This window comes from Salmo salar, chromosome 01 (assembly GCF_965601325.2).
Source record: "Salmo salar chromosome 01, fSalSal1, whole genome shotgun sequence".
Lineage (NCBI taxonomy): Eukaryota > Metazoa > Chordata > Actinopteri > Salmoniformes > Salmonidae > Salmo > Salmo salar.
In genome coordinates, this window is record NC_138291.1 from 36,351,693 (window position 1) to 36,379,641 (window position 27,949).

Here is a 27,949-nt window from a genome sequence, read left to right on the forward strand (position 1 = left end):
AAAGTACAAAACTTTTTTTCAGTCTTTTATTCTTTTTCACATGCTATAGTTTCATTAACGAACACTGTATTGACAGGTTTGTGAAGATCAAACAGTTCTAAGCGGGTCCTTATTTTGCGTTGGTGAGACACAGCCACTTCTGTGGAACTTCATAAGTGCATCTCTCTGCCCCATTCTCATCATAGGGGATGTGCCAGGAGCCTCCATTTGTCTGGACAATGGTGTCATAACTTAATATCCTCTGGAAAAAATGTACAGAACACAAGAATTGTAATAAACATACACATGCCATATTTATTTTTTATCAATGTGCCTTTTAGGTCCTCATGTAGACAACAGATACTATACTATGCATTGATGTGTAATAAATAAGCAAGCTCTATCTCCCTGTTACTCTCACCTGGAATCGTACTCTCTTTCCCGGGGTGTAGCTGCTCAGCACCAGCTGGTGGCCTCTCTGCCACTTGAAGAAGAGGCGTCGGGTGGCACCATCTGGCAGGCAGGCCTTGTGGTCCCTCATCAGGTCCCGGCTAACAAAGTTGCAGTGGTTCCCAGAGTGCAGTGTGGCATACAGCAGGAAAGGGTCATCTTCAGAACTGACAAACAACCAGAGGTGTCAACATCCAAACAAACCCAAAGAATCCTCATTGGTTACTTTATCCAATGTATTGCACAAAAACATATTTTCTTTCAGCCTTTAGTTATTCTCAATGAGATAAAGTCTATTTTGCAAGAGTGACCTGTACTCTTATAATATGGATATGAATGACTTACCAGAAAGCTATGGTTTGTAAGACACATAGGGCTGAACTCACATGTTGTCAGTGAAGAAGCAGTGGGCCTTCTGCTGGACCAAGCTCATGTCATGTCTGTCCCAGCTGCGTGAGGGCCGCTGCATGTGCTTCCTCCCCAGGACCAGGATGACTAGGCCCTGGCGCTCCAGCTCCGACACCACCTCCAGGAGCTGCATAGAAACACCAACACGATTAGTCATCATCACATATAATGCATTCGGAAAGTATTCAGACGCCTTGACTTTATCCACATTATAGCCTTTTTCTAAAATTGATTAAATTGTTTTTTTTCCCCCTCATCAATCTACACACAATAAATACTTCATAATGACAAATTGAAAACAGGTTTTTAAACATTTTTGCAAATGTATTAAAACTAAAATATAGAAATACCTTATTTACATAAGTATTCAGACCCTTTGCGATGACACTTGAAAAAGAGCTCAGGTGCATCCTGTTTCCATTGATCATCCTTGAGGATGTTTCTACAACTTCATTCGAGTCCACCTGTGGTAAATTAAATTGATAGGATATGAAAAGGCACACACCTGTCTATATAAGGTCCCACAGTTGACAGTGTGTCAGACCAAAAACCAAGCCATGAGGTCAAAGGAATTGTCCCTAGAGCTCCGAGACAGGATTGTGTTGATGCACAGATCTGGGGAAGGGTACTAAAACATTACTGCAGCATTGAAGGTCCCCAAGAACACAGTGGCCTCCATCATTCTTTATGTTTGGAACCAGCAAGACTCTTCCTAGATCTGGCCGCACAGCCAAACTGAGCAATCGGGGGAGAAAAGCCTTGGTCAGGGAGGTGACCAAGAACCCGATTGTCATTCTGACAGAGCTCTAGAGTTCATCTGTGGAGATAGGAGAACCTTCCAGAATGACAACCATCTCTGCAGCACTCCACCAATCAGGCCTTTATGGTAGAGTGGCCAGACGGAAGCCACTCCTCAGTAAAAGGCACATGACCACCCGCTTGGAGTTTGGCAAAAGCCACCTAAAGACTCTAGGAACATGAGCAAAAAAGTTTCTCTGGTCTGATGAAACCAAGATTGAACTTTTTGGCCTGAAACCTGGCACCATCCCTACGGTGAAGCATGGTGGTGGCAGCATCATAATGTGGGGATGTTTTTCTGTGGCAGGGACTGGGAGACTTGTCAGGATTGAGGCAAAGATGAACGGAGCAAAGAACAGAGAGATCCTTGATGAAAACCTGCTCCAGAGAGCTCAGGACCTCAGACTGGGGCGAAGGTTCACCTTCCAACAAGACAACGACCCTAAGCACACAGCGAAGACAACACAGGAGTGACTTCGGGACAAGTCTCTGAATGTCCTTGAGTGGCCCAGTCAGATCCCGGACTTGAACCCGATCGAACATCTCTGGAGAGAACTGAAAATAGCTGTGCAACAATGCTCCCCATCCAACCTGACAGAGCTTGAGGGGATCTGCAGAGATCGGGAGAAACTCCCCAACTATAGGTTTGCCAAGCTTGTAGTGTCATACCCAAGAAGACTCGAGGCTGTAATCGCTGCCAAAGGTGCTTCAACAAAGTACTGAGTAAAGGGTCTGAATACTTAAGTAAATGTGATATTTTACTTTTTAATTTTTAATTTATTTCACCTTTATTTAACCAGGTAGGCTAGTTGAGAACAAGTTCTCATTTACAACTGTGACCTGGCCAAGATAAAGCAAAGCAGTGCGACACAAACAACAACCAGAGTTACACATGGAATAAACAAACATACAGTCAATAATACAATAGAGAAAGTCTATATACAGTGTGTGCAAATGAGGTAGGATAAGGGGGGTGAGGCAATAAATAGCCCATAGTGGCAAAATTATTACAGTATGGCAAATTAAACACTGGGGTGATAGATGTGTAGAAGATGAGTGTGCAAGTAGCTGTACTGGGGTGCAAAGGACCAAAATAAATAAAATAAATAACAATATGGTGATGAGGTAGTTGGATGGGCTATTTACAGAATGGCTATGTACAGGTGCAGTGATATGTGAGCTGCTCTGACAGCTGGTGCTTAACTTCTCTAGGGTAGGGGGCAGTATTTTGACGTCCGGATGAAAGGCGTGCCCGTAGTAAACTGCCTGCTACTCAGGCTCAGAAGGTAGGATATGCATATTATTAGTAGATTTGGATAGAAAACACTCTGAGTAGTGAATGATGTCTGTGAGTATAATAGAACTCATATGGGAGGCAAAAACCTGAGAAAAATCCAACCAGGAAGTGTGGAAATCTGAGGTTTGTAGTTTTTCAAGTGATTGCCAATACAGTATACAGTGACTTAGGGTTCATTTTGCACTTCCTAAGGCTTCCACTAGATGTCAACAGTCTTTAGAACCTTGTTTCATGCTTCTACTGTGACTGGGGAGAGAATAAGAGCTGACTCAACAAGTGGACTGCCTGAGGCCAATGAGTTGTTTACTGCGCAGTCACGCAGGCGCGCCGTTCCTTCTTTTTCCTCTGTAATGAATACGCTATTGTCCGGTTGGAATATTATATTTATGATAAAAAGACCCTAAGGATTGATTGATTGTAAACATCGTTTGACATGTTTCTACGAACGGTAATAGAACTTTTTGACTTTTCATCTAGGGTTTTACGCTTGCGCATTGTGCCTTTGGAATAGTGATCTGAACGCGCGAACAAAACTGAGGTATTTGGATATAAATATGGAGTTTATCGAACGAAATGCACATTTCTTGTGGAAGTGGGAGTCCTGGGAGTGCATTCCGACGAAGATCAGCAAAGGTAAGTGAAGATTTATAATACTATTTCTGAGTTTTGTTGACTCCAGAACTTGGCGGGTAACTGTATAGCTTGCTTTGATGGCTGAGCTCTGTACTCAGAATATTGAACAATGTGCTTTCGCCGTAAAGCTATTTTGAAATCTGACACAGCGGTTGCATTAAGGACAAGTGTATCTATAATTCTTTCAATAACTGTTGTAAATGTTATCAACGTTTATGATGAGTATTTTTGTAAATTGATGTGCTCATTCACCGGAGGGTTTTGGAGGCAAAACATTTTCTGAACATCACGCGCCAATGTAAAATGGGGTTTTTGGATATAAATATGAACTTTATCGAACAAAACATACATCTATTGTGTAACATTGAGTCCTGGGAGTGTCATCTGATGAAGATCGTCAAAGGTTAGTGATTCAATTTTGCTGTATTTCTGTTTTTTTTGACGCCTCTCCTTGCTTGGAAAATGGCTATGTGGTTTTTCTTGTCTCAGCGCTGTCCTAACATAATCTAATGTTATGCTTTCGCCGTAAAGCCTTTTTGAAATCGGACAATGTGGTTGGATTAACGAGAAGTATATCTTTAAAATGGGATATAATAGTTGTATGTTTGAGAAATTAGAATTATGAGATTTTTGATGTTTTGAATTTGCCGCCCTGCTATTTCACTGGCTGTTGAATAGTGTGTCTCGCGGGTGGGACGCTAGCGTCCCACATACCCCAGAGAGGTTAAAGCTAGTGAGGGAGATATGAGTCTCCAGGTTCAGTGATTTTTGCAGTTCATTCCAGTCATTGGCAGCAGAGAACTGGAAGGAAAGGCGGCCGAAGGAGTAATTGGCTTTGGGGGTGACCAGTGAAATATACCTGCTGGAGCGCGTGCTGCGGGTGGGTGCTGCTATGGTGACCAGTGAGCTGAGATAAGGTGGGGCTTTACCTAGCAACGACTTATAGATGACCTGGAGCCAGTGGGTTTGGCGACGGATATGAAGCGAGGGCCAGCCAACAAGAGGATGCAGGTCGCAGTGGTGGGTAGTATATGGGGCTTTGATGACAAAATGGATGGCACTGTGATAGACTACATCCAATTTGCTGAGTAGAGTGTTGGAGGCTATTTTGTAAATGACATTGCCGAAGTCAAGGATCGGAAGGATAGTCAGTTTTACGAGGGTATGTTTGGCAGCATGAGCGAAGGATGTTCTGCTGCGAAATAGGAAGACGATTTTAGATTTAATTTTGGATTGGAGATGCTTAATGTGAGTCTGGAAGGAGGGTTTACAGTCTAACCAGACACCTAGGTATTTGTAGTTGTCCACATATTCTAAGTCAGAACCGTCCAGAGTAGTGATGCTGGACGGGTGGGTAGGTGTGGGCGACGATCGGTTGAGGAGCACGCATTTAGTTTTACTTGCATTTAAGAGCAGTTGGAGGCCATGGAAGGAGAGTTGTATGGCATTGAAGCTTGCCTGGAGGTTAGTTAACACAGTGTCTAAAGAAGGGCCAGAAGTATACAGAATGGTGTCGTCTGCGTAGAGGTGGATTAGAGAATCACCAGCAACAAGAGCGACATTGATGTATACAGAGAAAAGAGTCGGCCCGAGGATTGAACCCTGTTGCACCCCCATAGAGACTGTCAGAGGTCCGGACAACAGGCCCTCCGATTTGACACACTGAACTCTGTCAAGTAGTTGGTGAACCAGGCGAGGCAGTCATTTGAGAAACCAAGGCTGTTGAGTCTGCCGATAAGAATGTGGTGATTGACAGAGTCGAAAGCCTTGGCCAGGTTGATGAATACAGCTGCACAGTATTGTCTTTTATCGATGGCGGTTATGATGTCGTTTAAGACCTTGAGCGTGGCTGAGGTGCACCCATGACCAGCTCGGAAACCAGATTGCATAGCGGAGAAGGTACGGTGGGATTCGAAATGGTCGGTGATCTGTTTGTTAACTTGGCTTTCAAAGACCTTAGAAAGGCAGGGTAGGATAGATATAGGTCTGTAGCAGTTTTGGTCTTGTGTCTCCCCATTTGAAGAGGGGGATGACCGCAGCAGCTTTCCAATCTTTGGGGATCTCGGACGATACGAAAGAGAGGTTGAACAAGCTAGTAATAGGGGTTGCAACAATTTCGGCTGATAATTTTAGGAAGAGAGGGTCCAGATTGTCTAGCCCTTCTGATTTGTAGGGGTCCAGATTTTGCAGCTCTTTCAGAACATCAGCTATCTGGATTTGGGTGAAGGAGAAATGAGGGAGACATTTGCTAACATTTCTTAACACTTTTTGCTTTGTCATTATGAAATATTGTGTGTAGATTGATGAGGGACAAAAACAATTTAATACATTATATTATAAGGCCGTAACGTAAGAAAATGTGGAAAAAGTCAAGGTGTCTGAATACTTTCCGAAGGCACTGTATATGGCATTATGTGGGCGAGCGGTTTGCTGCCTTCAACATTATGAACAAAGTGCCCTGTGGTGGCAGTGAGATTATGGTATGGGAAGGCATAAGCTACGGACAACGAACACAATTGCATTTTATCGATGTCAATTTGAATTCACATGTCGCAAGGATCTGTACACAATTCCTGGAAGCTGAAAATGTCTCAGCTCTTCCATGGCCTGCATATGGGATGCTCTGGATCGACGTGTATGACAGCGTGTTCCAGATCCCGACAATATCCAGCAACATCGCACAGCCATTAAAAGGGAAAGGGTGATACCTAGTCAGTTGTACAACTGAATGCATTCAACTGAAATGTGTCTTCCGCATTTAACACAACCCCTCTGAATCAGAGAGGTGCGGAGTCTGCCTTAATCGACATCCACGTCTTCGGCGCCCGGGGAACAGTGGGTTAACTGCCTTGCTCAGGAAGAGGAGTGGGACAACATTCCACAGGCCGCAGTCAACAGCCTGATCAACTCTATGCAAAGTAGATGTGTTGTGCTGCATGAGGCAAATGGTGGTCACACCAGATATTGACAGGTTTCTGATCCATGCCCCTGTGACAGCCGCACCACGAGCCACACAGGAAAAAACCCTGCCTAACAAATATCCCTTTCATTTTATGTACTCAGTTTGCACTATATACTGTATATGGCGATACATATAATATATAAATGATGACGTGACACATAGCTTGTTTCTTATATCCCATACATAACTTTATTGCAGAAATACAGTTTGACATTTGCTATCATTGTTTCTATGTTGAGTGCATGATCCATAGTTTACGAGGTAATAGTCATTGGTATAATTTAACTCAATCATCTAACTTTATCATTTAACCATTCTCAAGAAAATAGTCACAGTTCAATGTAATGTCTTGTTTATCTCTGTGTCCCAGCAGTCTTAAAGGCGTTACATGGTCAATCTGACGTTTGCATTTATCGTGCAGCATTTACGGTGATATGGCCTCTGCAGAAGTCAGGGCATTCACACTTTGTGCGCTTCGCTGAGCAGTGCAGAGCTGTTGTGAAGGAAGTTGTCAAGGAAGTGAGTTTGTGTTTATACAGGACCTCCCACACTCACCTACCGTCAACCAATCATGTCAATGTGGAGCTATAGAAGCTCTCCACATTGTTACAACATCTAAGAGGCTCACAGCGATGCGGTACAGAGCTCGATTTGGCCTCTGCGCGCCTTCGGAGGCTCCGTAATTGCGTCACACCATCCACACGGCCCCCGACCACATTTGTGGATCAAACATAAATGGGCTTTTACAGCCTCATGTCTGCAGCATGGATGCCGCTGTGTTCTGGTAAAGGAGGCCCAAACGGAATCCCAGGCTTAAAATAGGGTTCCGGCGGGCGTTGGGAAGTGCCAACACTCTGTTCACCCCGGAACCCCCCCCCCCCAAAATTGTTTAAATAGTGAAGTACAGTTATACATTGATATCGTGTACTGTTACTGCTAAAATAATTATTGTATTTAAAAACATGATCTATATATCTAAACGTTATATCATTCTTGTCATAATGTAAACTTGATGGTTTGCAGACTCCCTTTGGACCAGAGAATGGAACTGGCCACTCTCCTTATAGTCTTTGTGGAACTTCCCTTCAGGTAGTTTATTTTTGGTTTGTGTACGTTCTGTTCCTGCACGTTTGATCAAAGTAATTTTTTAAGTTAAGACTGTATAGGACAGTCCGTTTTTCATTTCAAATAACGTATCCCTTTGTATATTTTAAAGCACTTTGGTTTATTTCCTTGACATAATTTGTATTTTCTAAGATTTGAGAAATAAACCCTTTGTCAGTGGTGTGTATTCATGGATGCCAAGGGAAGCCAAGCTTCCCCCAAAAATGTGCCAATAAAAAAAACATACAATAATTTATCTTTCATCTCTCTGTGTTTCATAATTTTCCTTCAATCCGCAAGAGGCTTAATGTATCTCACCGGAGAAAGCATCCGAGCGAGCCAAACAGCGCCCCTCTGTCCCTTTTTGTGTAGGCCATCTATCTGATGCGGTCTGGTCCAAATGAGTATGACCTTGTTGCTCCCAGTAGCACTGAATGGAATGCAAGGGAAGCCATCGAGCATTTGTCCTCCCTTGTTAAAAAAAAGTATAAAAAAATTATCCAGCATTGAGCTAAACTGAGTGAGCTCAACTGTGAATGGTCCTGGCGCACCAAAAAAAAGTGACAAGGGAAGCCAGTTTGTATTTTGGCGTCACTCCTATCAAATCGCATTGAGAGCATACGTCATTGAAATAAACAATTTGAATTGTTGCATCATGTTGTGTTGTTGTCCTCCGGTGACTAGCTAGCTAGCTAAAGTTGGGCCTTCCTAAATTAGCCATGGATGGAGATAGGGATTTGGAATTTGGTTTTAATTAATTCTCCGTACTGGCCAATGATTATAACCCAACCATTAATTCATACATTGTTGTGCCCCTGGCCTGAGAGGATTGAAGTTCAATATGCACTGTAGCTATATGTAGAAGGCTAATGTTAACTAGCTAACGTTGCCCATGAATGTAAGTTAGGCTAGCGAGCAAGCATTTTAGCCAGGCAGCCTAGGACAACAAAAAATAAAAGTGTGTACCTAATGACATTAAAATATTTTTCTTCTTGCACACACACACACACACACACACACACACACACACACACACACACACACACACACACACACACACAGAGAGAAATCAGAACCATGGCAGCCACATCATATTTAGCTTACGTTGATTGGGCTAAATAGTTTTTGGTATCTTTTAATTGTCACTGTATTAGACTAAGCAGAGATGATTTGATGATGTTGAAATGTTGAAGTTGACATGTTGCTGGAATAGTGGAGGCAGCTCCTGTTTTCTTTGTGACTTGCGGTAACTCTCCATGGTTCTAAATCAATAGTTTAGTGGTCCGAAAATGTCAGAAACAATAACTTGCTTGACCATGCTGTAGGTCATGTAACAGTCTGTTACTGTAAATGCAATATGCTTTGTGGACTAAACCAGACAGAGGTTGCTATCCGGTTTTGTGATAAAATAAAGTTATGGTTGAATTTATTCTGTCACTGTGTCTTCTTATTGTCTGCCTTTAGGCATATGAATTAACAGGTTATAGAGGAAACAACGCAATTATCACAACACAAATGTTATAATATGGCATTTATTCTGGCTTGCCCAGTGGATTTACCCACACACCGCTACTGATCCTTATATTGTTTGCACCCTAATAAGTTGTTTCTCATTGCCTGCTTGGTCATCCCGAACAGCCCTTTCCTTTTTTTGAAGGTATCTGTGGCCAATGATGCATATCTGTATTCCCAGTCATGTGAAATACTGATTTCCTTATACGAACTGTACCTCAGTAAAATCTTTGAAATTGTTGCATGTTGCATTTATATTTTTGTTCAGTATAATAACTAAGTGCAAATATCTGTTGGTAGAGTCATAGTTTCACACACATGCAAAAACTCCGACATGTCTGATTGTATGTCTGTCTGATGTGGTTGAGAATGTAGACGAGTGGGTTGGGGAGATGTGACCTTTAGCTGATAACTAGGACAGAAATCAGCACCACAAATACACAAATACTGATTTTAGTCATATTAAAATGGAAGAGAAAGCCCCTCAATAAGGCATCAGAGTCTGTAGGTGTGCTGAAACAAAGCTACTTGTGCTGCATTTATACAAATACAGAACTGCTGTATTTGAAAGCTGGGAGCAGGTTATTCATATCTACTCTATGCAGTCAGTGCCCTGAGGCCACAGTCCCCCCTGCTCCTCACTAATGCTTAGCTCACCTGTCAGAGAAACAAGATGCTAAACAGCTGTGGGGAGGTGGAGGGATTATTCACACTGTGTGTGTGTTTGTGTGTGCATGGCAGACTGCTGGCCAGGCTCTGTGGTGACTGAGGGTTCCGCTTACAGAGCACAGATATAATACTCTGTGGGTTTCTTCGGCTTTGAGCCCATGGTTAAATAAATATACACAGCACTAAAAATATACCCATCTTTCCCACATGAAAAAGTGTTGTAATTTGTTAACAGCCTCCCACAGCACCATGCAGCTGTGACAATGCCATCTCCTCTGTGTCTCAAGTGGGGGAAGCACATGGGTAACTTATGTGGACTGGCATTACAACTTATTCACTTCATTGGAATTCAAGACGGATATTTGTATTTGGCTCTTTCCGAGGGGGTCAATACATGCTGGCGTGGCTGTGCTGTGCACTATATCATCCCCTAGTAGCAACCCGGAGAGAGGGAGCAGACATACCGTACATCCTGTCCAGAATTACTTAATTGTACTGAGTTACAAATACAAGATAGGCACCTTTTATATTCCGTTTCATCGGAATCCGTAATATTGACAGTGATTCCAGCCTTAGTCATCAGTGGGGGAAAAAGCCATTTTCTCCCACTGATTCAACCTAAGTCCGAGATGTTCGAGAGTATTTGCTTTCATGATGATGACTGATGCTCGACCATTCAAGTAGTAAAAAAGTTCAGATTTAGGAAACACATCCCCTGCATTGGGATATTGCTTTTGATTGACGCTGACTGTGGTTTGGTTAGTGTGGAAGACTGAGTAAGACTAACAGTGAGTCAGTATGAACCTAAACACACTGATGTGGAAGTGGTAACACCAGCTGTGCATTATGTTCTAATAGCTACTGTAGATAGGTTGCAGGTCTAATTGCACTGCAGAAGCCACATCACTAGTAGTGCTGGGAATTGCCAGTGACCTCACGATATTATCACGTTACTTACGTGCCGATTCGATATGCAATGTGATTCTCACAATGCTATATAAACTCTCGCTGTCAACTGCGTTAATTTTCAGCAAACTTAACATGTGTAAATATTTGTATGAACAGGATGAGCCTGCAGGAAGGGTATCACATGAGGGAGGAGGATGCGTTCCCTGTAACACACAGCGTTGAGATTGCCTACAGTGACAACAAGCTCAGTCCGATGATGCTGTGACACACCGCCCCAGAGCATGACGGACCCTCCACCTCCAAATCGATCCCGCTCCAGAGTACAGGCCTCGGTGTAATGCTCATTCCTTCGACGATAAACGGAAATCCGACCATCATCCCTGGTGAGACAAAACCGCGACTCGTCAGTGAAGAGCACTTTTTGCCAGTCCTGTCTGGTTCAGCGACGGTGGGTTTGTGCCCATAGGTGACGTTGTTGCCGGTGATGTCTGGTGAGGACCTGCCTTACAACTAGCCTACAAGCCCTCAGTCCAGCCTCTCTCAGCCTATTGCGGACAATCTGAGCACTGATGGAGGTATTGTGCCTTCCTGGTGTAACTCGGACAGTTGTTGTTGCCATCCAGTACCTGTCCTACAGGTGTGATGTTCGGATGTACCGATCCTGTGCAGGTCTTGTTACACGTGGTCTGCCACTGCGAGGACAATCAGCTGTCCATTCTGTCTCCCTGTAGAGCTGTCTTAGGCGTCTCAGAGTACGGACATTGCAATTTATTGCTGTGGCCACATCTGCAGTCCTCATGCCTCCTTGCAGCATGTCTAAGTCACGTTCACGCAGATGAGCAGTGACCCTGGGCATCTTCCTTTTGGTGTTTTTCAGAGTCAGTAGAAAGTCCTCTTTAGTGTCCTAGGTTTCCATAACTGTGACCTTAATTGCCTACCGTCTGTAAGCTGTTAGTGTCTTGACGACTGTTCCACAGGTGCATGTTCATTAATTGTTTATGGTTCATTGAACAAGCACGGGAAACAGTGTTTAAAACCTTCACAATGAAGATCTGTGAAGTTATTTGGATTTTTACTAATTATCTTTGAAAGACGGTCCTGAAAAAGGGACGTTTATTTTTTTGCTGATATATATATATATATATATATATATATATATATATATATAGTGATTCGGGGACAGTGATTTTATTGTGATTTGATGTTCTAAACATATTGCTCACCATATGACTGCTGCAGAGGGACAATAGAGAGCCATGATAAATGAAATTTTGATCAGTCAAGAAAATAAACGTGCTGAAAACGAATTGGCTCCCTATTTAAAAAGAAGATGGAGAATAAGCTATGAAGGAAAATAGTGGAGTTTTGGTGCAGGTACAGCCAACTTCCGCAAAAATTATATTGCGATATCGTCAAAAATAATATTCTCGTCGGCCTCCCGAGTGGCGCAGTGGTCTAAGGCACTGCATCGCAGTTGCTAGCTGTGCCACTAGAGATCCTGGTTCAAGTCCAGACTCTGTCGCAGCAGGCCACAACCGGGAGACCCATGGGGCGGCACACAATTGGCCCAGCGTCGTCCGGGTTAGGGGAGGGTTTGGCCGGCAGAGATGTCCTTGTCCCATCGCGCTCTAGCGACTCCTGTGGCGGGCCGGGCGCATGCACTCTGACACGGTCGCCAGGTGTACAGTGTTTCCTCCGACACATTGGTGTGGCTGGCTTCTGGGTTAAGCAGGCATTGTGTCAAGAAGCAGTGTGGCTTGGTTGAGTCGTGTTTCAGAGGACGCATGGCTCTCGACCTTTGCCTCTCCCGAGTCCGTACGGGAGATGCAGCGATCAGACAAGACTAACTACCAATTGGAGACCACGAAATTGGGGAGAAAAATTGAAATAAAATAAAAAATACCCCAAAATGTAACTATCGTCCCCCGCCCCATCACTAATCAATAGCACAACACCACATCCTTATGTGTCAGATCAATGGTGCCAACCTAGGCTCAGAACATTTCATACCCTGTGATTGTTGTTCCAGTGAGTTTGGCAGGTCTGTTGCTTGCGAAAATAGGCAAAGCCTTGCCTTAACTCATGACACTGATGTATTCTGGACTCACATTCGCAGAGAACTCACCGTCTGCGACTGGTTCCCTTTGATGCCGATGTTGGCCACGTTGAGTCCATCTATGACCACGTCAAAGGCCGGCTTCCGCTTGACAAAGTTCTTGAAGCTCTCCAGCTCCTAGGAGAGGGAGAAACACTTGGTTACCCAAGCTACCGGTTTACATATGTGGTTAAATGTTTTATGCTTCCATTTGAAATGTTTGTGCATGTCAAGTCCATATTAAATGTAATCTTTTTCAAATGAAATGACTCACATGAAATGACTCAGGTGATCTATGAGGGAGTGGGAAATTCACATACTTATTCACAAAAAAAAACTTGAAAGTCTTGAGCACCAGCTCATGATGCATGCTGGTCTGTACACAACAAGGATGAACTTCAGTAGCAGGGCAAGATAAATCAAACATGGCATGGTCAATATTTACTTAACTCGACAGCCAGGACTTCCCTCTCGCTCTTGTTTTTCTTTCATTGTTTCCGTTTCAATGGGAACCTGGACTGGCTCCAGATATAAGTCTGGCAGTACACAGTACAGTGCAGAATTTCTGGATAGACCACATGCCAACCCCAGGCCACACCTCCACGTGTCTGTCTGTCTATCATGTACATTCTACACTGCACGTATGCATTGGTCTCTCATGTTGCTGTCACTGCTGCTTAGTACATAGGAAATAGAGATCCACTGACACATGAACGTTATGAGTTTGGAAAATACTTTTTTTAGATTGCGACATACATGGTCAGTCTTGTTGCCTTCTCAGGAAACATGGTGTATATATTAGCATTTCTATGTGATGATAAAAATGGGAAAAAATTGATTGCGACATACATAAAACATTTTTTTAAATTAATTTCATCACATATAGATGCTAATATATTCACCATGTTTCCTGAGAATGCAACAAGACAGACCAACTACAGCCTACAAACCAACAAATAATGTGGTATAAGTGTCCATTATACAATACTGTAGCCCATGGAACAGGCCAGTACTTTCACTTCTTTGTCTCTGCTAGCAAAGAGCCTGAAAAATCCCCTGACACACCCCCAATACAAACCTAAAAGTCCACCAGAACAACAGTAAAGTACTGTATACCCCTGAGAAAAATACTACTATAAAAAACTGTAGCAAATTTAGCTAAAGCTTTTGACTTTGTAAGCAACAGCATTACAATGAGACATCTGTATGGGACGGAAAGAGGAATAATATTTGGGAAATCCCTATGTGGTGCCGAAGGGAGAACGAGTTCTGCAACTAAAGGACATTAAGTACTGAAGAAACGTTCAGGCCCTGTTTCAAGCCATAGACATTAATATACATCATTAGGCCTCTGGGATAAAGGCAGAATGTTAACATCTCGTTAACCAATAGCCTGGGGAGGAGCTTACTTTCCCCTTTACTTCACCTCTACCTTATTAACACAGCTTGTTGTGTTGCTATCTACTCCCCTGCAGCACTAGCAGTTGTCATGGAGAGTTGAGGTACACAATGGGACTGGAAGAACTGGGAATTCCCAAAGGTTGTAGGGTCACGTGACATTTTTTGGGGGGGGGTTTATCACCCGTTTTTTCTCCCCAATTTTGTGGTATCCAATTGGTAGTAGTTACAGTCTTGTCTCATCGCTGCAACTCCCGTACGGACTCGGGAGAGGCGAAGGTCGAGAGCCATGCGTCCTCCGAAACACAACCCAACCTGCTTCTTGACACAAAGCCCATCCAACCCGGAAGCCAGCCGCACCAATGTGTCAGAGGAAACACCGTACACCTGGCGACCGTGTCAGCATGCACTGCGCCCGGCCCGCCACAGTAGTCGCTAGTGTGCGATGAGACAAGGATATCCCTGCCGGCCAAACCCTCCCTAACCCGGACAATGCTAGGCCAATTGTACACCGCCCCATGGGCCTCCCGGTCGCGGCTGGCTGCGACAGAGCCTGGACTCGAACGCAGAATCTCTAGTGGCACAGCTAGCACTGCCTTATAGGCTGACCACACCGCTCGCATCGCAAAATATATTTAGAAATCTATGTTATAAAATTATTGCACCCACACTGCTCACGCACACGAACGAGCGTCTGCGTTGCCAAGGGCTAAATCAGTTATATTTCTGACGCAGATCGTGCTGCAAGTCCTGCCTCTCCCATCTCCTCATTGGTTTATAGAAGCAGGTACCCATGTGCCATCTCCTCATTGGTTATACCCACGTGGGTGATTGAAAGACGAACTGTTGCCGGTTGTCGTGGTAATACTATGAAAGTTTAGATGCCAATCGCCATATAAGTTAAACGATGAAAAAGCCTGGAAGGAGGAGAGATGACTAGAAACGATTCGGTTGACTGTTTTTATGTGTGGATTAAATGTCGGAGTAGAGGACCTTGTGCATTTCAGGTAAAATAACAACCTAATGTTTATATCCCAGGACAAATTAGCTAGTAACAGCAAGCTAGCTAAATAGGACAAATTAGCTAGCAAGTGCAAGCTAACTAGCTAAATTGCCATAAATGTGTAATGCTTTTCGATCTGTCCCCAAATTAATGTCATTGGTTCAGAGTTTGTTTTGATATTTTAACCTGCGTGTCGTGATCGCGTTTGGTGTAGGGGGACAAAATAAATGTATGCACGATGGCGCACAATGGCGCACGCTCGCAGCCGGTTTGGGTTCCGTGTTAGACCACTGCGCCACTCGGGAGGCCTTTCACGGAACCCAAATGGCTACGCACGTGCGCCATCGTGCTTAAATTTATTTTGTCCCCCTACACCAAACGTGATCACGACACGCAGGTTAAAATATCAAAACAAACTCTGAACCAATTACACTAATTTGGGAACAGGTCGGAAAGCATTAAACATTAATGGCAATTTAGCTCCCCAAACCCGGACGACGCTGGGTCAATTGTGTGCCGCCCTATGGGTCTCGCGGTCACGGGATCGAACCCAAGGCTCTAGTGGCACCTCAGTACTGAGATTTCACAGACATTTTCAATCTCTCCTCGTCCTAGTCTGTAATCTCAACATGCTTCAAACAGATCACCATTGTCCCAGTTCCCAAGAATTCCAAGGTAACCTGCCTAAAATACTGTAATCATCCTGGCACTCACAACTGTAATTATGAAGTGCTTTGAAAGGCTGGTCATGACACACATCAACACCATCATCCCAGACACCATGGACCCAGTCCAATTCGCATACCGCCCCAATAGATTGACAGATGACGCAAAATGGCAATTCACACTGCCCTCTCCCACCTGGACAAGAGGGGAAAAAACTATGTGAGAATGTTGTTCAGACTACAGCTCAGCGTTCAACACCATAGTCCCCTCCAAGCTCATCACCAAGTTGGGGACCTTGGGACTGAACACCTTCCTCTGCAACTGGGTCATGGACTTCCTGGCCCAAGGTGGTGAGGGTAAGCAACAACACCTCTGCCACGCTGACTCTCAACATGGGGGGCCCTCAGGGGTGTGTGCTTAGTCCACTCCACGCACGACTACAACATCATTAAATTTGCTGGCAACACAACGGTGGTCGGCCTGATCACCGACGGCGATGAGACAGCCTACAGGGAGGTCAGAAACATAGCAGTGTGGTGCTAACCACCAGAGGACACCAACCTCTCCCTCAACGCCAGTAAGACCAAGGAGCTGATCGAGGACTACAGGAGAAAGAGGGGAGAGCACGCCCCCATCCACATCGATCGGGCTGTAGTGGAGCGGGTTGTGAGCTTCACGTTCCTTGGCTTCCACATCATTAAGGACTTAACATGACCCACTCACACCCGCACAGTAGGGTGACCACATGTCCCAGATTGTGCAGGACAGTCTTGTATTTTGGTCCTTGGTCCCATGTCCCACAACCAAACAATCATGTCCCACAAATAATCAACAAATTCAAACACTACTAATTTATTTTTTAAAAAGGTTGAGGGGGGGTTACACAGACAGACTACATTGTCCAGCAAAATCATCCCGTTGTCCCGCATTTGGGTATTTTAAATGTGGTCAGCTTCTACCCCCAAGCCATAAGACTGCTAAATAGTTCATCAAATGGTTACCCGGACTATCTGCCCGGACCCTACTGTCTCTATGCAAACTCACAAGACTATATATATATACACACACACTACACTGACACTTTCACACAAAACGCATTCACATACACTACATAAGCACACAAACCGACACAAAACAAACACACAAACATACACTTTTACACTATATGTTGCTGCTACTCCGTTCTTCATTTTACTCTTACTATTATATACTATTATATATCCAGATAATGTCACTTTACCCTGCTTCATGTACATACAGTGCATTCGGAAAGTATTCAGACCCCAACAATAAAAACTCCACATTTACATAAGTATTCAGACCCTTTACTCAGTACTTCGTTGAAGCACCTCTGGAGCGACTACAGCCTTGAGTCTTCTTGGGTATGACGCTACAATCTTGGCACGGTATTTGTGGAGTTCCTCCCATTCTTCTCTGCAGATCCTCTCAAGCTCTGGCCGGTTGGATGGGGAACGTCACCCAACAGCTATTTTCAGGTCTCTCCAGAGATGTTCGATCAGGTTTCGGCAATGGCTGGGATACTAAAAGACATTCAGAGACTTGTCCCGAAGCCACTTCTGCGTTGTCTTGGCTGTGTGCTTAGGGTTGTTGTCCTGTTGGAAGGTGAACCTTCGACCCTAGTCTGAGGTCCTGAGCAGATTTTCATCAAGGAACTCTCAATACTTCACTCCGTTCATCTTTCCCTCCATCCTGACTAGTCTCCCAGTCCCTGCCGCTGAAAAACATCCCCACAGCATGATGCTGCCACCACCATGCTTTACTGTAGGGATGGTGCCAGGTTTCCTCCAGACATGACTCTTGGCATTCAGGCTTGGTTTCATCAGACCAGAGAATCTTGTTTTTCCATGGTCTGAGAGTCCTTCAGGTGCCTTTTCGCAAACTCCAAGTAGGCTGTCATGTTCCTTTTACTAAGGAGAGGCTTCAGGCTGGCCACTCTACCATAAAGGCCTGATTGGTGGAGTGCTGCAGAGATGACTGTCCTTCTGGAAGTTTCTTGGGGACCGTCAATGCTGCAGAAATGTTTTGGTACCCTTCCCCAGATCCGTTCCTCAACACAAACCTGTCTTGGCGCTCTACGGACAATTCCTTCAATCTCATGGCTTGGTTTTTGCTCTAGCATGCACTGTTTTAAAAACCTGTTTTCGCTTTGTCATTATGTGGTATTATTGTGTGTAAATTGATGAGGAGAAATGGTATTTAATCCATTTTAGTATAAGGTTGTAACGTAACAAAATGTGGAAAAGGGGAAGGGGTCTGAATACTTCAGAATGCACTGTATCTATCTCAAATACCTCATACAAGCAATCATTTCATGGTAAATTCTATACCCGTTGAATTTAGCACTTGACAAATAACATTTGCTTTGATATCTTAATAGCATTAGGCTATACAGTGACGTTCCACATAACTGTATTCAATCCAACCTCCCCAAACAAAAATTGTAGATAAAAATACATGTGGCTGTTCCACCGGTCTGTCATCTCCCTCTAGTCTAAAGCGCGAGGAACAGGTTGTTATGTTATGTTCTTTGGCTGGGCCTATATTCTAAAACCCTGCAAGCCAGGGTGTTCCCTGTCAACCTGCTGCAAAATGTTGCCCTTTATATCCTGGTTAGTTACAGAAGAACAATAAAATCTTACTTCTCAGTGCAAGACTATGTTATGCCTATGCTAGGAATTCACCTCTGAAAGTATTAATTTGGACAGACAGAGAAATAGGCTAACAAGGCTAACATAAAGCAGTGCTGCACCGCAGACAAACCACAACAAGTGGTTTCTAATTTTAATCTGTGAATCATAGACAAAATTATTTTTGTTTAAATGGTACCGTTGCTTTTCAATTTGTTCTAAACACATTTTTCTTTCACTCTTTCATGTGATAGACTTTACAATGAAGTTGAACCTTGCAAAGAAAACACCAATGCTGCATAGGAGCAAAGCTCCAGCCCCAGGACTGAGGGCCTTAGTTTTCAGTGCCTCACACTGGTTTCACATCATAAACTACTCACTCATGTAACCATGGGGGGTTAGAGTCCGCGCAAGCACACACACACACACACACACACGCACACACACAAACAGGGACTTTCCAGGGTCACTCATGTGAGAGCCTGTTGAGGGTTGAAATGTGAAACTCTTTTGTGCAGCTTATATGACTGCAGCAGGCCAAAGAATGTCCAAACTATGCCCAGATATAAACAAGACTAGTGTTACCTAAAGCAACAGAGAGGGATTACAGCTCAGGACAGGGATTTAACAATGTATTACAGTTCATCCTGACAGGCAATCGAGTAATCAAAGGTAATTGCATTTCTCAAATAAACTGCCATGAAATAGCCTATCACTTTATTATACAATATACACTGAGTGTACAAAACATTAGGAACACCTGCTCTTTCCATGACGTACTGACCAGGTGAATCCAGATAATATATGATCCCTTATTGATGTCACTTGTTAAATCCACTTCAATCAGTGTAGATGAAGGGGGGAGACAATTAAGACATGGATTGTGTATGTGTGCCATTCAGACGGTGAATGGACAAGACAAAAGATTTAAGTGCCTTTGAACGGGGTATGGTAGAAGGTGCCAGGCGCTACCGGGTTTTTCACACTCAACAGTTTCCTGTGTGCATCAAGAATGGTCCACTATCCAAAGGACATCCAGCCAACTTGACACAACTGTGGAAAGTATTGGAGTCAACATGGGCCAGCATCCCTGTGGAACACTTGACACCTTGTAGAGTCCATGCCTCGACAAAGTAAATCTGTTCTGAGGGCAAAAGGGGGTGCAACTCAATATTAGGAAGGTCTTCCTAATGCTTTGTACATCTGTACAAAAATGATATTTCCCATGCTACGGTATCTATAAAGGATAGTTCCCATTGCGCTAACACCAGTTAGCATTGGCTTGTGAAACTACCTCTAACTTCCTTCCTACTCGACAGAGACACAAAACATTCTTCCACAAGTTTATCTGACTCTGGGAAAGTAGATACAGGGCCACATTGCCAAAATCCTGAAGTATCCCTTTAAGCCAAAACAGATTTAAGAGAGTAGTTCTCAATGGTGGCAAAAGTACCCAATTGTCATACTTGAGCAAAAGTAAAGATACCTTAATAGAAAATGACTCAAGTAAAAGTGAGTCACCCAGTAAAATACTACTTGAGGAAAAGTCTAAAAGTACTGCACAACAACAACACTTTCTGTGGCAAACAGAAGCAGAAGGATCTGTGCACCCCATTTAATGAGAGTGCAACAGAGGTGGTTTGGTGATCCATGCATGTGATGAGCAACCTTACCTGAGACCGGAATTAGCTTGACTGATGCACTTTCTAACCCAGGTAGCCTGTGTGCCAGACAATGCAACTTTACAGGTCTCAGACAAGTTACTCATCACACAAACATGGTCACTGATCCACCTGTGCTACACTTCAACCCCTTTTGACCTACTCCTTGAAGAGACACATCCAAGCCACAGGACCAATGCCTATTTAGCTCAACAGGCTAACACAGTCAGAAACATGTTAACCTTATAATGACTACCCTTGCCGGAGACTTAAAACGTACACGTCTAACACAAACTAACACATGTCAAACTAACACGCCTTCAGGTCTCAGGCAAGGTTCTCATCACATAAGCATGGATCACCAAACCACGCTCTTTTGATGAGTAACCTAGCTGGATCTTGAATACTTGTATTAGTGTAGCAGATTGGGATCTGTGAAACTCACTCCTCAGTCTGCGCAATTAAAGAAGGCCTCTCCATATGAGCTGAATCAGGGGGAAGCAGTACTCGCTAAGCAGTCAACGTGATGTCCTTTACAATGGTGCCACTGGACTTGGATCTACAGATGCGCTGGTTCAACAACTGGGGTCGCTGTGGAGTGAGTTTAGGGGGTGAATGTAGCAGATCGGGATCTGTGAAACTCACTCATAAGGCTGAAGCGTCGCCCCTTGTGCAATTGAAGAAGGCCTTTTTAAATAGCACGGTGGGTTGGAACACTTCAGGAGGGCGGTCAAGTATGTTTGCAAGGCAGAGGTCCTGTGTTCGAGTCTCAGTATGAGCTGAATCAAGGGGATGCGGTACTCGTTAAGCAAGCAACGTTTCATCCTTTACATTAAACTCCTGAACAGATCCCTATAGGCTTAAGCTAAGTGGGCTAACACATAGAGCAGGGTAATATTGGTATAAATCCATATTCTGATAAACTGCCTGAATTGATGTGATAACAATAAATAGAACGATATGTTTTTAACAATGTGCAACTGTTTTGTTTGTTATTATCCTTTAAACTACTACAACTAGTTTAATGGTTGTAACCATCAATTGTCCCATTAACAATCAGCCACATTAACAAACGTATTTCATTTCAAACTTTACATTTCAATGGTATAGGCTGCTTACCGCTGTACATAGCCCATCTGTAAATAGCCCACCCAATCTACCTACCTCATCCCCATATTGTTTTTAATTTACTTTTCTGCTCTTTTGCACACCAGTATTTCTACCCGCACATCATCATCTGCTCATCTATCACTCCAGAGTCAATTTGCTAAATTGTAATTACTTCGCTACTATGGCCAATTTATTGCCTTACCTCCTCACGCCATTTGCACACACTGTATATAGACATTCATTTTTTTTCTATTGTGTTATTGACTGTACGCTTGTTTATTCCATGTGTAACTGTGTTGTTTGTGTCGCACTGCTTTGCTTTATCTTGGCCAGGTTGCAGTTGTAAATGAGAACTTGTTCTCAACTAGCCTACCTGGTTAAATAAAGGTGAAATATTATTTTTTTTTATTTTTTTATTACCGTAATGAACGATATCAGCAAAAGGCCTGCAATAAGTGAAAGATATGGACGGTGTCGATCATTTTCGGTCTATCGTCCCAGCTCTACTAACAAAGTCTTGTGACATGCAAGAGCCCTGGTTCAAACCCAGTCAGTCACAAGAACACGATTAAATAGGGAGTGGAACGGCTATCCTTAGAAGGGCTATGACAGGGCTATTCAACTATATTCTAATGTGGGCCAAATTGTTGACACTCCTAACAAGGCCTGTGATCATCATAGCGGGAAACAGAAGGCACGTCCACGTTCCAGACAGTCTTAACTTTCAGGAATGGGGTCATAATAGCTTATAGCCAAAACGGTTAAAATGCTAGAGCCAAATTCATAGAAAGAAAATGCATTAAACATGCCACATTGGCTTCAGAAACCACCAGAAACTTCTGTTGACCACAGTGAGCGTTTGATTCTGTCTGTTTTCCTCTACCTTTCCTGGCTGGCAAAGTACCAGGATGTTGTCTCTGGTTTTGAATCTGAAAACTGAATCTGAACGCATCTGAGAAGTCGAATATACAAAACTTTGATCAACTTGAAATTATAGTTTGTAAACTTGATACACAGACAATGAATGCAATATCTACCATATTGAAAATGAAAATATAAATATTGCATTTGAATATTCAATTAAATTGAATTATAAAAGCTGAATGCAATATTCACTCAATTGTGTTTCAAATCATGAAATACAAGTTCAATTTATGAATACAATGATTTAATTTGTGCATTACAAATAAAAAAAATGCAATATCCTAATACAAATGTAAAATTATGGAATTCAAATACAATTTATGTTGGCACTGAAATCGCCCCATATATTTGGTTCAAAACATTCTCGAAGACCTAAACCTCAACTGGAGTTGTGTAGAAAGGGTGTGACCATTGAGCAAGTTGAGGAAGCTCCTAGGTATAACATTGGATGGTCAATTACCATGGTCAAGTCATACTGAAAAAGTTGTTGTGAAGATGTGGAGGGGTTATGTCTGTTATTAAAAGATGTTCTGTCTTTTTTTTTTTTACATACAAATCAACTGTACTAGTTGTTCAGGCTCTGGTCTTGTCCCATCTAGATCATTGTCTGGTAATATGTCCAAGTGCAGCAAAGACAGACCTAGCAAAGCAGTAGCTGGCTCAAAATAGAGCAGCACGTCTTGCCCTTAACTGCACATACAGAACTAACATCAACAACATGTATGCCTGCCTTTCCTGGTTGAGGGTTGACGAGAGATGAACTGCTTCTCTTCTAGTTTTTATGAGAAGCATTACCGTAATGAAAATTCCTGATTGTCTGCATAATTAAATAACATTCAGCTGAGACACCTATACCCAATAAGACATGCCACCACATTTAAACATGTTTTTTAACAACATCCCATGGAACGGCAGGGACTGTGAGGGGACACACACACACAAACAAATACATGCACACACACAATTTTTGTTGTTGTATTGTTGTGGTTGTATATAGTTGTATTTTACATTTATGTGACTGTCCTTTGTTACTCATGTTTCCTGTTTTTTGTGGACCCCAGGAAGAATAGCTGCTGCCTCTGCAAAAGCTAATGGGGATTCAAATAAACAAATAATTGTATGTTTCCTACCATGCATCTGTAGATTTCTTATTGATGAAACATAAATGACCACATATAGGAGAATGACAAATGGAGGTAAGCTAGTTACAGTACACTTATTTTGACCTGAGAAGAGCCTACAGGCAGCTATCATCAAATACCCTTACAATGAGGTGAAACGGGTCTTCGCCAGTATAAGGTTAAAATGCATTTTGTCACTTACATATTGACCAGCCTTTTTCAATGTTTGAAATGTGTGGCTGTGCTGACTGACTCTAAGAGCGGGCTCAGTGCAGATGCAGAGAGAGAGAGACAGATACATGTTCTGCAACTGGAAATCCCCATCATCTCATCTAATTGTGGAACAGGCCTGATCCCTTGGAGGACGACTTGCTATTTTAATCAGTAGACCCCCAAGCTCATACAACTGGCCCTCACGCAGCAAAATATCATGTTTAATTCAGGAGATAAACCCCTAAACAACAGAAAACCCTAAGAGTAAAGCAAGATCAGCCCTGAACAACACTGAATCATGAAACACTGCATTTATGGCTGAAAAGTTTGACCAATACTTAAAAAATGTAGCCCGAAAACATCCATTACCAAAGGAGTAGTTAAATCCAAAATAAAACTTTGCCAGAGGTTTTTCACATTTCTTGGGCAATTCTCAAAGTGTGCATGTGGAGAAGTCTGCAGTGCTTGTCGTTGAATTCACGTGCAGATTTGGTTTGATACGACACTAGCACTATCTAGTGGCCATTGTACGCAACTATTCTGCTGTCGAACTACACACTGAACAAAAATATAAACGCAACATGTAAAGTGTTGGTCCCATGTTTCATGAGCTGAAATAAAAGATCCCAGAAATGTTCCATAAGCACAAAAAGCTTATTTATCTCAAATTTTGTTCACAAATTTGTTAACATCCCTGTTATTGAGCATTTGTCATTTACCAAGATAATAGATCCACCTGACAAGTTTTCAGTGGTGGAAAAAGTACCAAATTGTCATACTTGAGTAAAAGTAAAGATACCTTAATAGAAAATGACTCAAGTAAAAGTGAAAAGGTCACCCAGTAAAATACTACTTGAGTAAAAGTCTAAAAGTATGTGGTTTTAAATATACTTAAATATCAGAAGTAAATGCAATTGCAAAATTATACTAAAATATACTAAAGTAAACGTACAAGTGTAAATCATTTCAAATTCCTTAAATTAAGCAAACCAGACGGCACAATTTTCTACTTTTTAAAATGTATGGATAGACAGAGGCACACTCCAACAGTCGGACATCATTTACAAACAAAGCATTTGTGTTTAATGAGTCCTCCATATCAGAGGCAGTATGGATGACCAGGGATGTTCTCTTGATAAGTGCGTGAATTTCACAATTTTCCTGTGCTGCTAAGCATTCAAAATGTAACAAGTACTTTTGGGTGTCAGGGGAAATGTATGGCGTAAAAAGTACATCATTTTGTTTAGGAATGTAGTTGAAGTAAAAGTAGACAAAAATATGAATAGTAAATACAGATACCCCAGAAAACTACTTAAGTAGTACTTTAAAGTATTTTTACTTAAGTACTTTACACCACTGCAAGTGTGGCATATCAAGAAGCTCATTAAATGGCACAATCATTACACAGGTGTATCTTGTGCTGGGGACAATAAAAGGCCACTCTAAAATGTGCAGTGTTGTCACACAACACAATGCCACATATGTCTCAAGTTTTGAGGGAGCGTGAAATTGGCATGCTGACTGCAGGAATGTCCACCTGAACTGTTGCCAGGTGGACTGATTGTTAATTTCTCTACCATAAGCCGCCTCCAACATAATTTTAGAGAATTTGGCAGTATGTCCAACTGGCTTCAGAACCGCAGACCGTGTGTATGGCATCGTGTGGGCAAGCGGTTTGCTGATGTCAAAGTTGTGTCAACAGAGTGTCCATGGCGGTGGTGGGGTTATGGTATGGGCAGATATGAACTACGGACAACGAACACAATTGCATTTTATCGATAGCAATTTGAATTCAGAGATACCGTGACGAGATCCTGAGGCCCATTGTCATGCCATTCATTCGCAGTCATCACCTCATGTTTCAGCATGATAATGCACGGCTCAATAGCTTCGCACAGCCATTAAGGAGGAGTGGGACAACATTCCACAGGCCACAATCAACAGCCTGATCAACTCTATGTGAAGGAGATATGTCGCACTGCATGAGGCAAATGGAGGTCACACCAGATACTGACTGGTTTTCTGATCCACACCCTTACCTTTTTTTTAAGGTAGCTGTGACCAACAGATGCATATCTGTATTCCCAGTCAAATCCATAGATTAGGCCCAAATTAATTTATTTCAATTGAGTGATTTCCTTATATGAACTGTAACTCAGTAAAATCTTGGAAATTGTTGCATGTTGCGTTTATATTACAACCAACTGTACTCAAAAGGATTGGCTGACCAATTACATAAAGCTGACCTGTAGTGTAGACAATTTGCATAATGTGTGTGGACACTATCAATGCAGAGATAGAGGACAAGAGGGAGACAAACTAAGAAAAAGAGGTTCCCAAACCTCTGGAGTGGTCTTATTGAAGACGTCTCTGCCTTGGATCACGTCCCCCATCACCCTGTCTTTGAGCTGGGTGTACTCCTCCCGACTCAGCTGGATGGACTCCAGCTCTGCCTGGCAGCTCCGACACACTCCCCTGGTTAAAAAGGCAAAGGTAACAGGGTCAGAGGTTAATAAAGAATTTCCATTTTCCAGCCATCTAGATTTCGAATAGAAGTAGAAGTATAGAAGTAGTGGTGTATGAAGTGCTGATTCAAACTCTGAATTCATTAGGTCTAATGGTTTAATGAAGAAAATGAAAATAATGTTTATGTTGTTACCTGGGGTCTACGGTGGACCAGCTTCCAATCCACTTCTGTTCTGGAAGACTGGCAGGAGAAGATATCATAATCAAACCAAAATAGGCACAGCCCATGCTTTGTCCCAATAACATTGTGTGATTGTAGGCTTATTTAGTAACCTATATTCAGGACTTACCTATCAAACCAAGCTTTGATATCTTTAGCCAGAGTCTCCTCGGGATAGATCTGGTTGTCCCTCATATGGAGCAGGATGGCCTGCAGCCCGTCCTCGTGGCCCTGATGAGAGAGACCACACTGGAACAGGGCCTGCCATGTCTCCTGGTTGGGAATGAGGCCCTTCTCCATCAGCTCAGCATACAGGGCCCAAGCAGTGTCACCGTCACCATGCAGCACCGCCCCAGCGATGGTATCGCCGTAGTTACGCGGTGATGGCGTGATAGCCCTCTTGATGTTCTCCAGAATGGTCAGCGCCTCCTTCCAGCGTTCTGTCCTGCTGAAGCCTTTTATGAACAGGCTGGAGGCTCCAGTGTCTAATGTCCTGAACCGGCTCCTCATGATATCATACATGTCAAACACCTCAGAGTGGTGGCCGCTGCCGACACACAGGGTGAGGTACCGCAGTAGCAGCTCGTAAGACAGCGTACCGGTATCCATGGCAACATAGGCCAGCAGGGACTTGGCCACGTTGATGTCTGTCCCATCGGCCAGCATTGATGAAATCATCCGGACGTCAAAGCGATCAGGATTCGGTGAAGTCAATTTTAGGCTCTTCCATTCTGAGGCAGTGAGAGGGTGGTCTGGGGGTTCCACTCTCTTGTTCTTTCTGGGGAAGTCTGGTTCCTCCTCAGCCCTCTTCTTTTGGTACTCAGCAGTTCTCTTGGCTGTCCCAGCAGCAAACACTGACTTGGGAAAAGGGAGCCTCTCTCTGATATTGAATTCCCTCTGTCTGTCCTCTTTCCTATTGTTACCTGCATGTCTACTCCCTCCTTTAGTGCATAAAAGTCTGGAACTAACTGATAGCTTGCTAATCACATTATTCAGGGGAGTAAAGCCAGCAGTGCTTGGATTAAAGAGTGGGCTAATGTATTTCAGACATATTCTTGTTTTTAATATCAGGAGGGAGCTCATAGTTAGTAACAATATACTACTACTGTACACTGTCAGATGTGCTGTCTCATGTCTGTGTTGAACAAAAAAAACAGTCAAGTGAAGTCAGGGATACTTTAAGAAACGAGGTTCAAACTAATTAGCTAGCTAGAGACTTTAATTGACATTGCCTATAAACAAACAACCAGCTTGCCGGTTTTATTATTTCGATAAGGAGTCCGGAGACCCAATATCTACATGCACTTGTTTTGGATGATAATTTGGCTAAATAAATGTAGCTAAATAACACTTTACGGAGTATTCACCTGCAGAAGAAGGCATGCCTGTGATCAGAAAGTCGCATATCATGACGTCACAATCGTGTGACATTTCAGTTCAGAGGTCACGTCGATAGCCGACCAATCCCAAGCGAGCTACGATTGTTTAGAGATTTTAGAGACGCTGGAGTTAAGAAGTTATCATGACTTTGGTTTGCTAGTTTTCATGTTATTACGAACAAACAGAAGTAAAATGTCAAACGATAAGTTAGTGCACTGGAAAGAGCTTTTGAAAAGAAGATTGGCATCCTCCATGAATGGTTTGCTGCATCCATATATTGGTTGTGTTTATTTAACTAGCTAGCTAGGCAAATTTCATAGAAA

General features: G+C 43.0%; 1 protein-coding gene across 3 annotated transcripts; it reads right to left on the reverse strand.

Annotated features, from left to right (window-relative positions):
• On the reverse strand, positions 1-27,874 carry prorp (protein only RNase P catalytic subunit). 3 transcript variants are annotated; one of them, XM_045717295.2, is made up of 9 exons: positions 27,614-27,874; positions 26,377-27,381; positions 26,220-26,267; positions 25,903-26,035; positions 12,847-12,954; positions 1,188-1,301; positions 816-964; positions 401-596; positions 1-241 (listed from the first exon to the last, which is right to left on the reverse strand). In XM_045717295.2, the coding sequence occupies exons 1-9, from the start codon at positions 27,649-27,651 to the stop codon at positions 110-112; spliced, it is 1,923 nt and encodes a 640-aa protein (XP_045573251.1). In that variant the 5' UTR covers positions 27,652-27,874; the 3' UTR covers positions 1-109. The 3 variants fall into 3 exon arrangements, with proteins under 3 accessions (XP_045573251.1, XP_014048592.1, XP_014048599.1); XM_014193117.3 differs by lacking the exon at positions 1,188-1,301 and having other exon boundaries at positions 27,614-27,872; XM_014193124.3 differs by lacking the exons at positions 1,188-1,301; positions 25,903-26,035; positions 26,220-26,267; positions 26,377-27,381; positions 27,614-27,874 and adding an exon at positions 13,091-13,326.
• Between the last annotated feature and the right edge of the window lie 75 nt (positions 27,875-27,949).

Excerpts from the sequence above, each read along its gene's own strand:
- prorp (XM_045717295.2), bottom strand. The coding sequence starts at position 27,651 with ATGCGACTTTCTGATCACAGGCATGCCTTCTTCTGCAG. Across the intron at positions 12,955-25,902 it reads TCAATAAGACCACTCCAGAG|GAGCTGGAGAGCTTCAAGAA; the intron begins GTTTGGGAACCT and ends TCCCTCTCCTAG. Across the intron at positions 1,302-12,846 it reads AAGGGAACCAGTCGCAGACG|GTGGACTCGAATGAAGTTGT; the intron begins GTGAGTTCTCTG and ends AATTTACCACAG.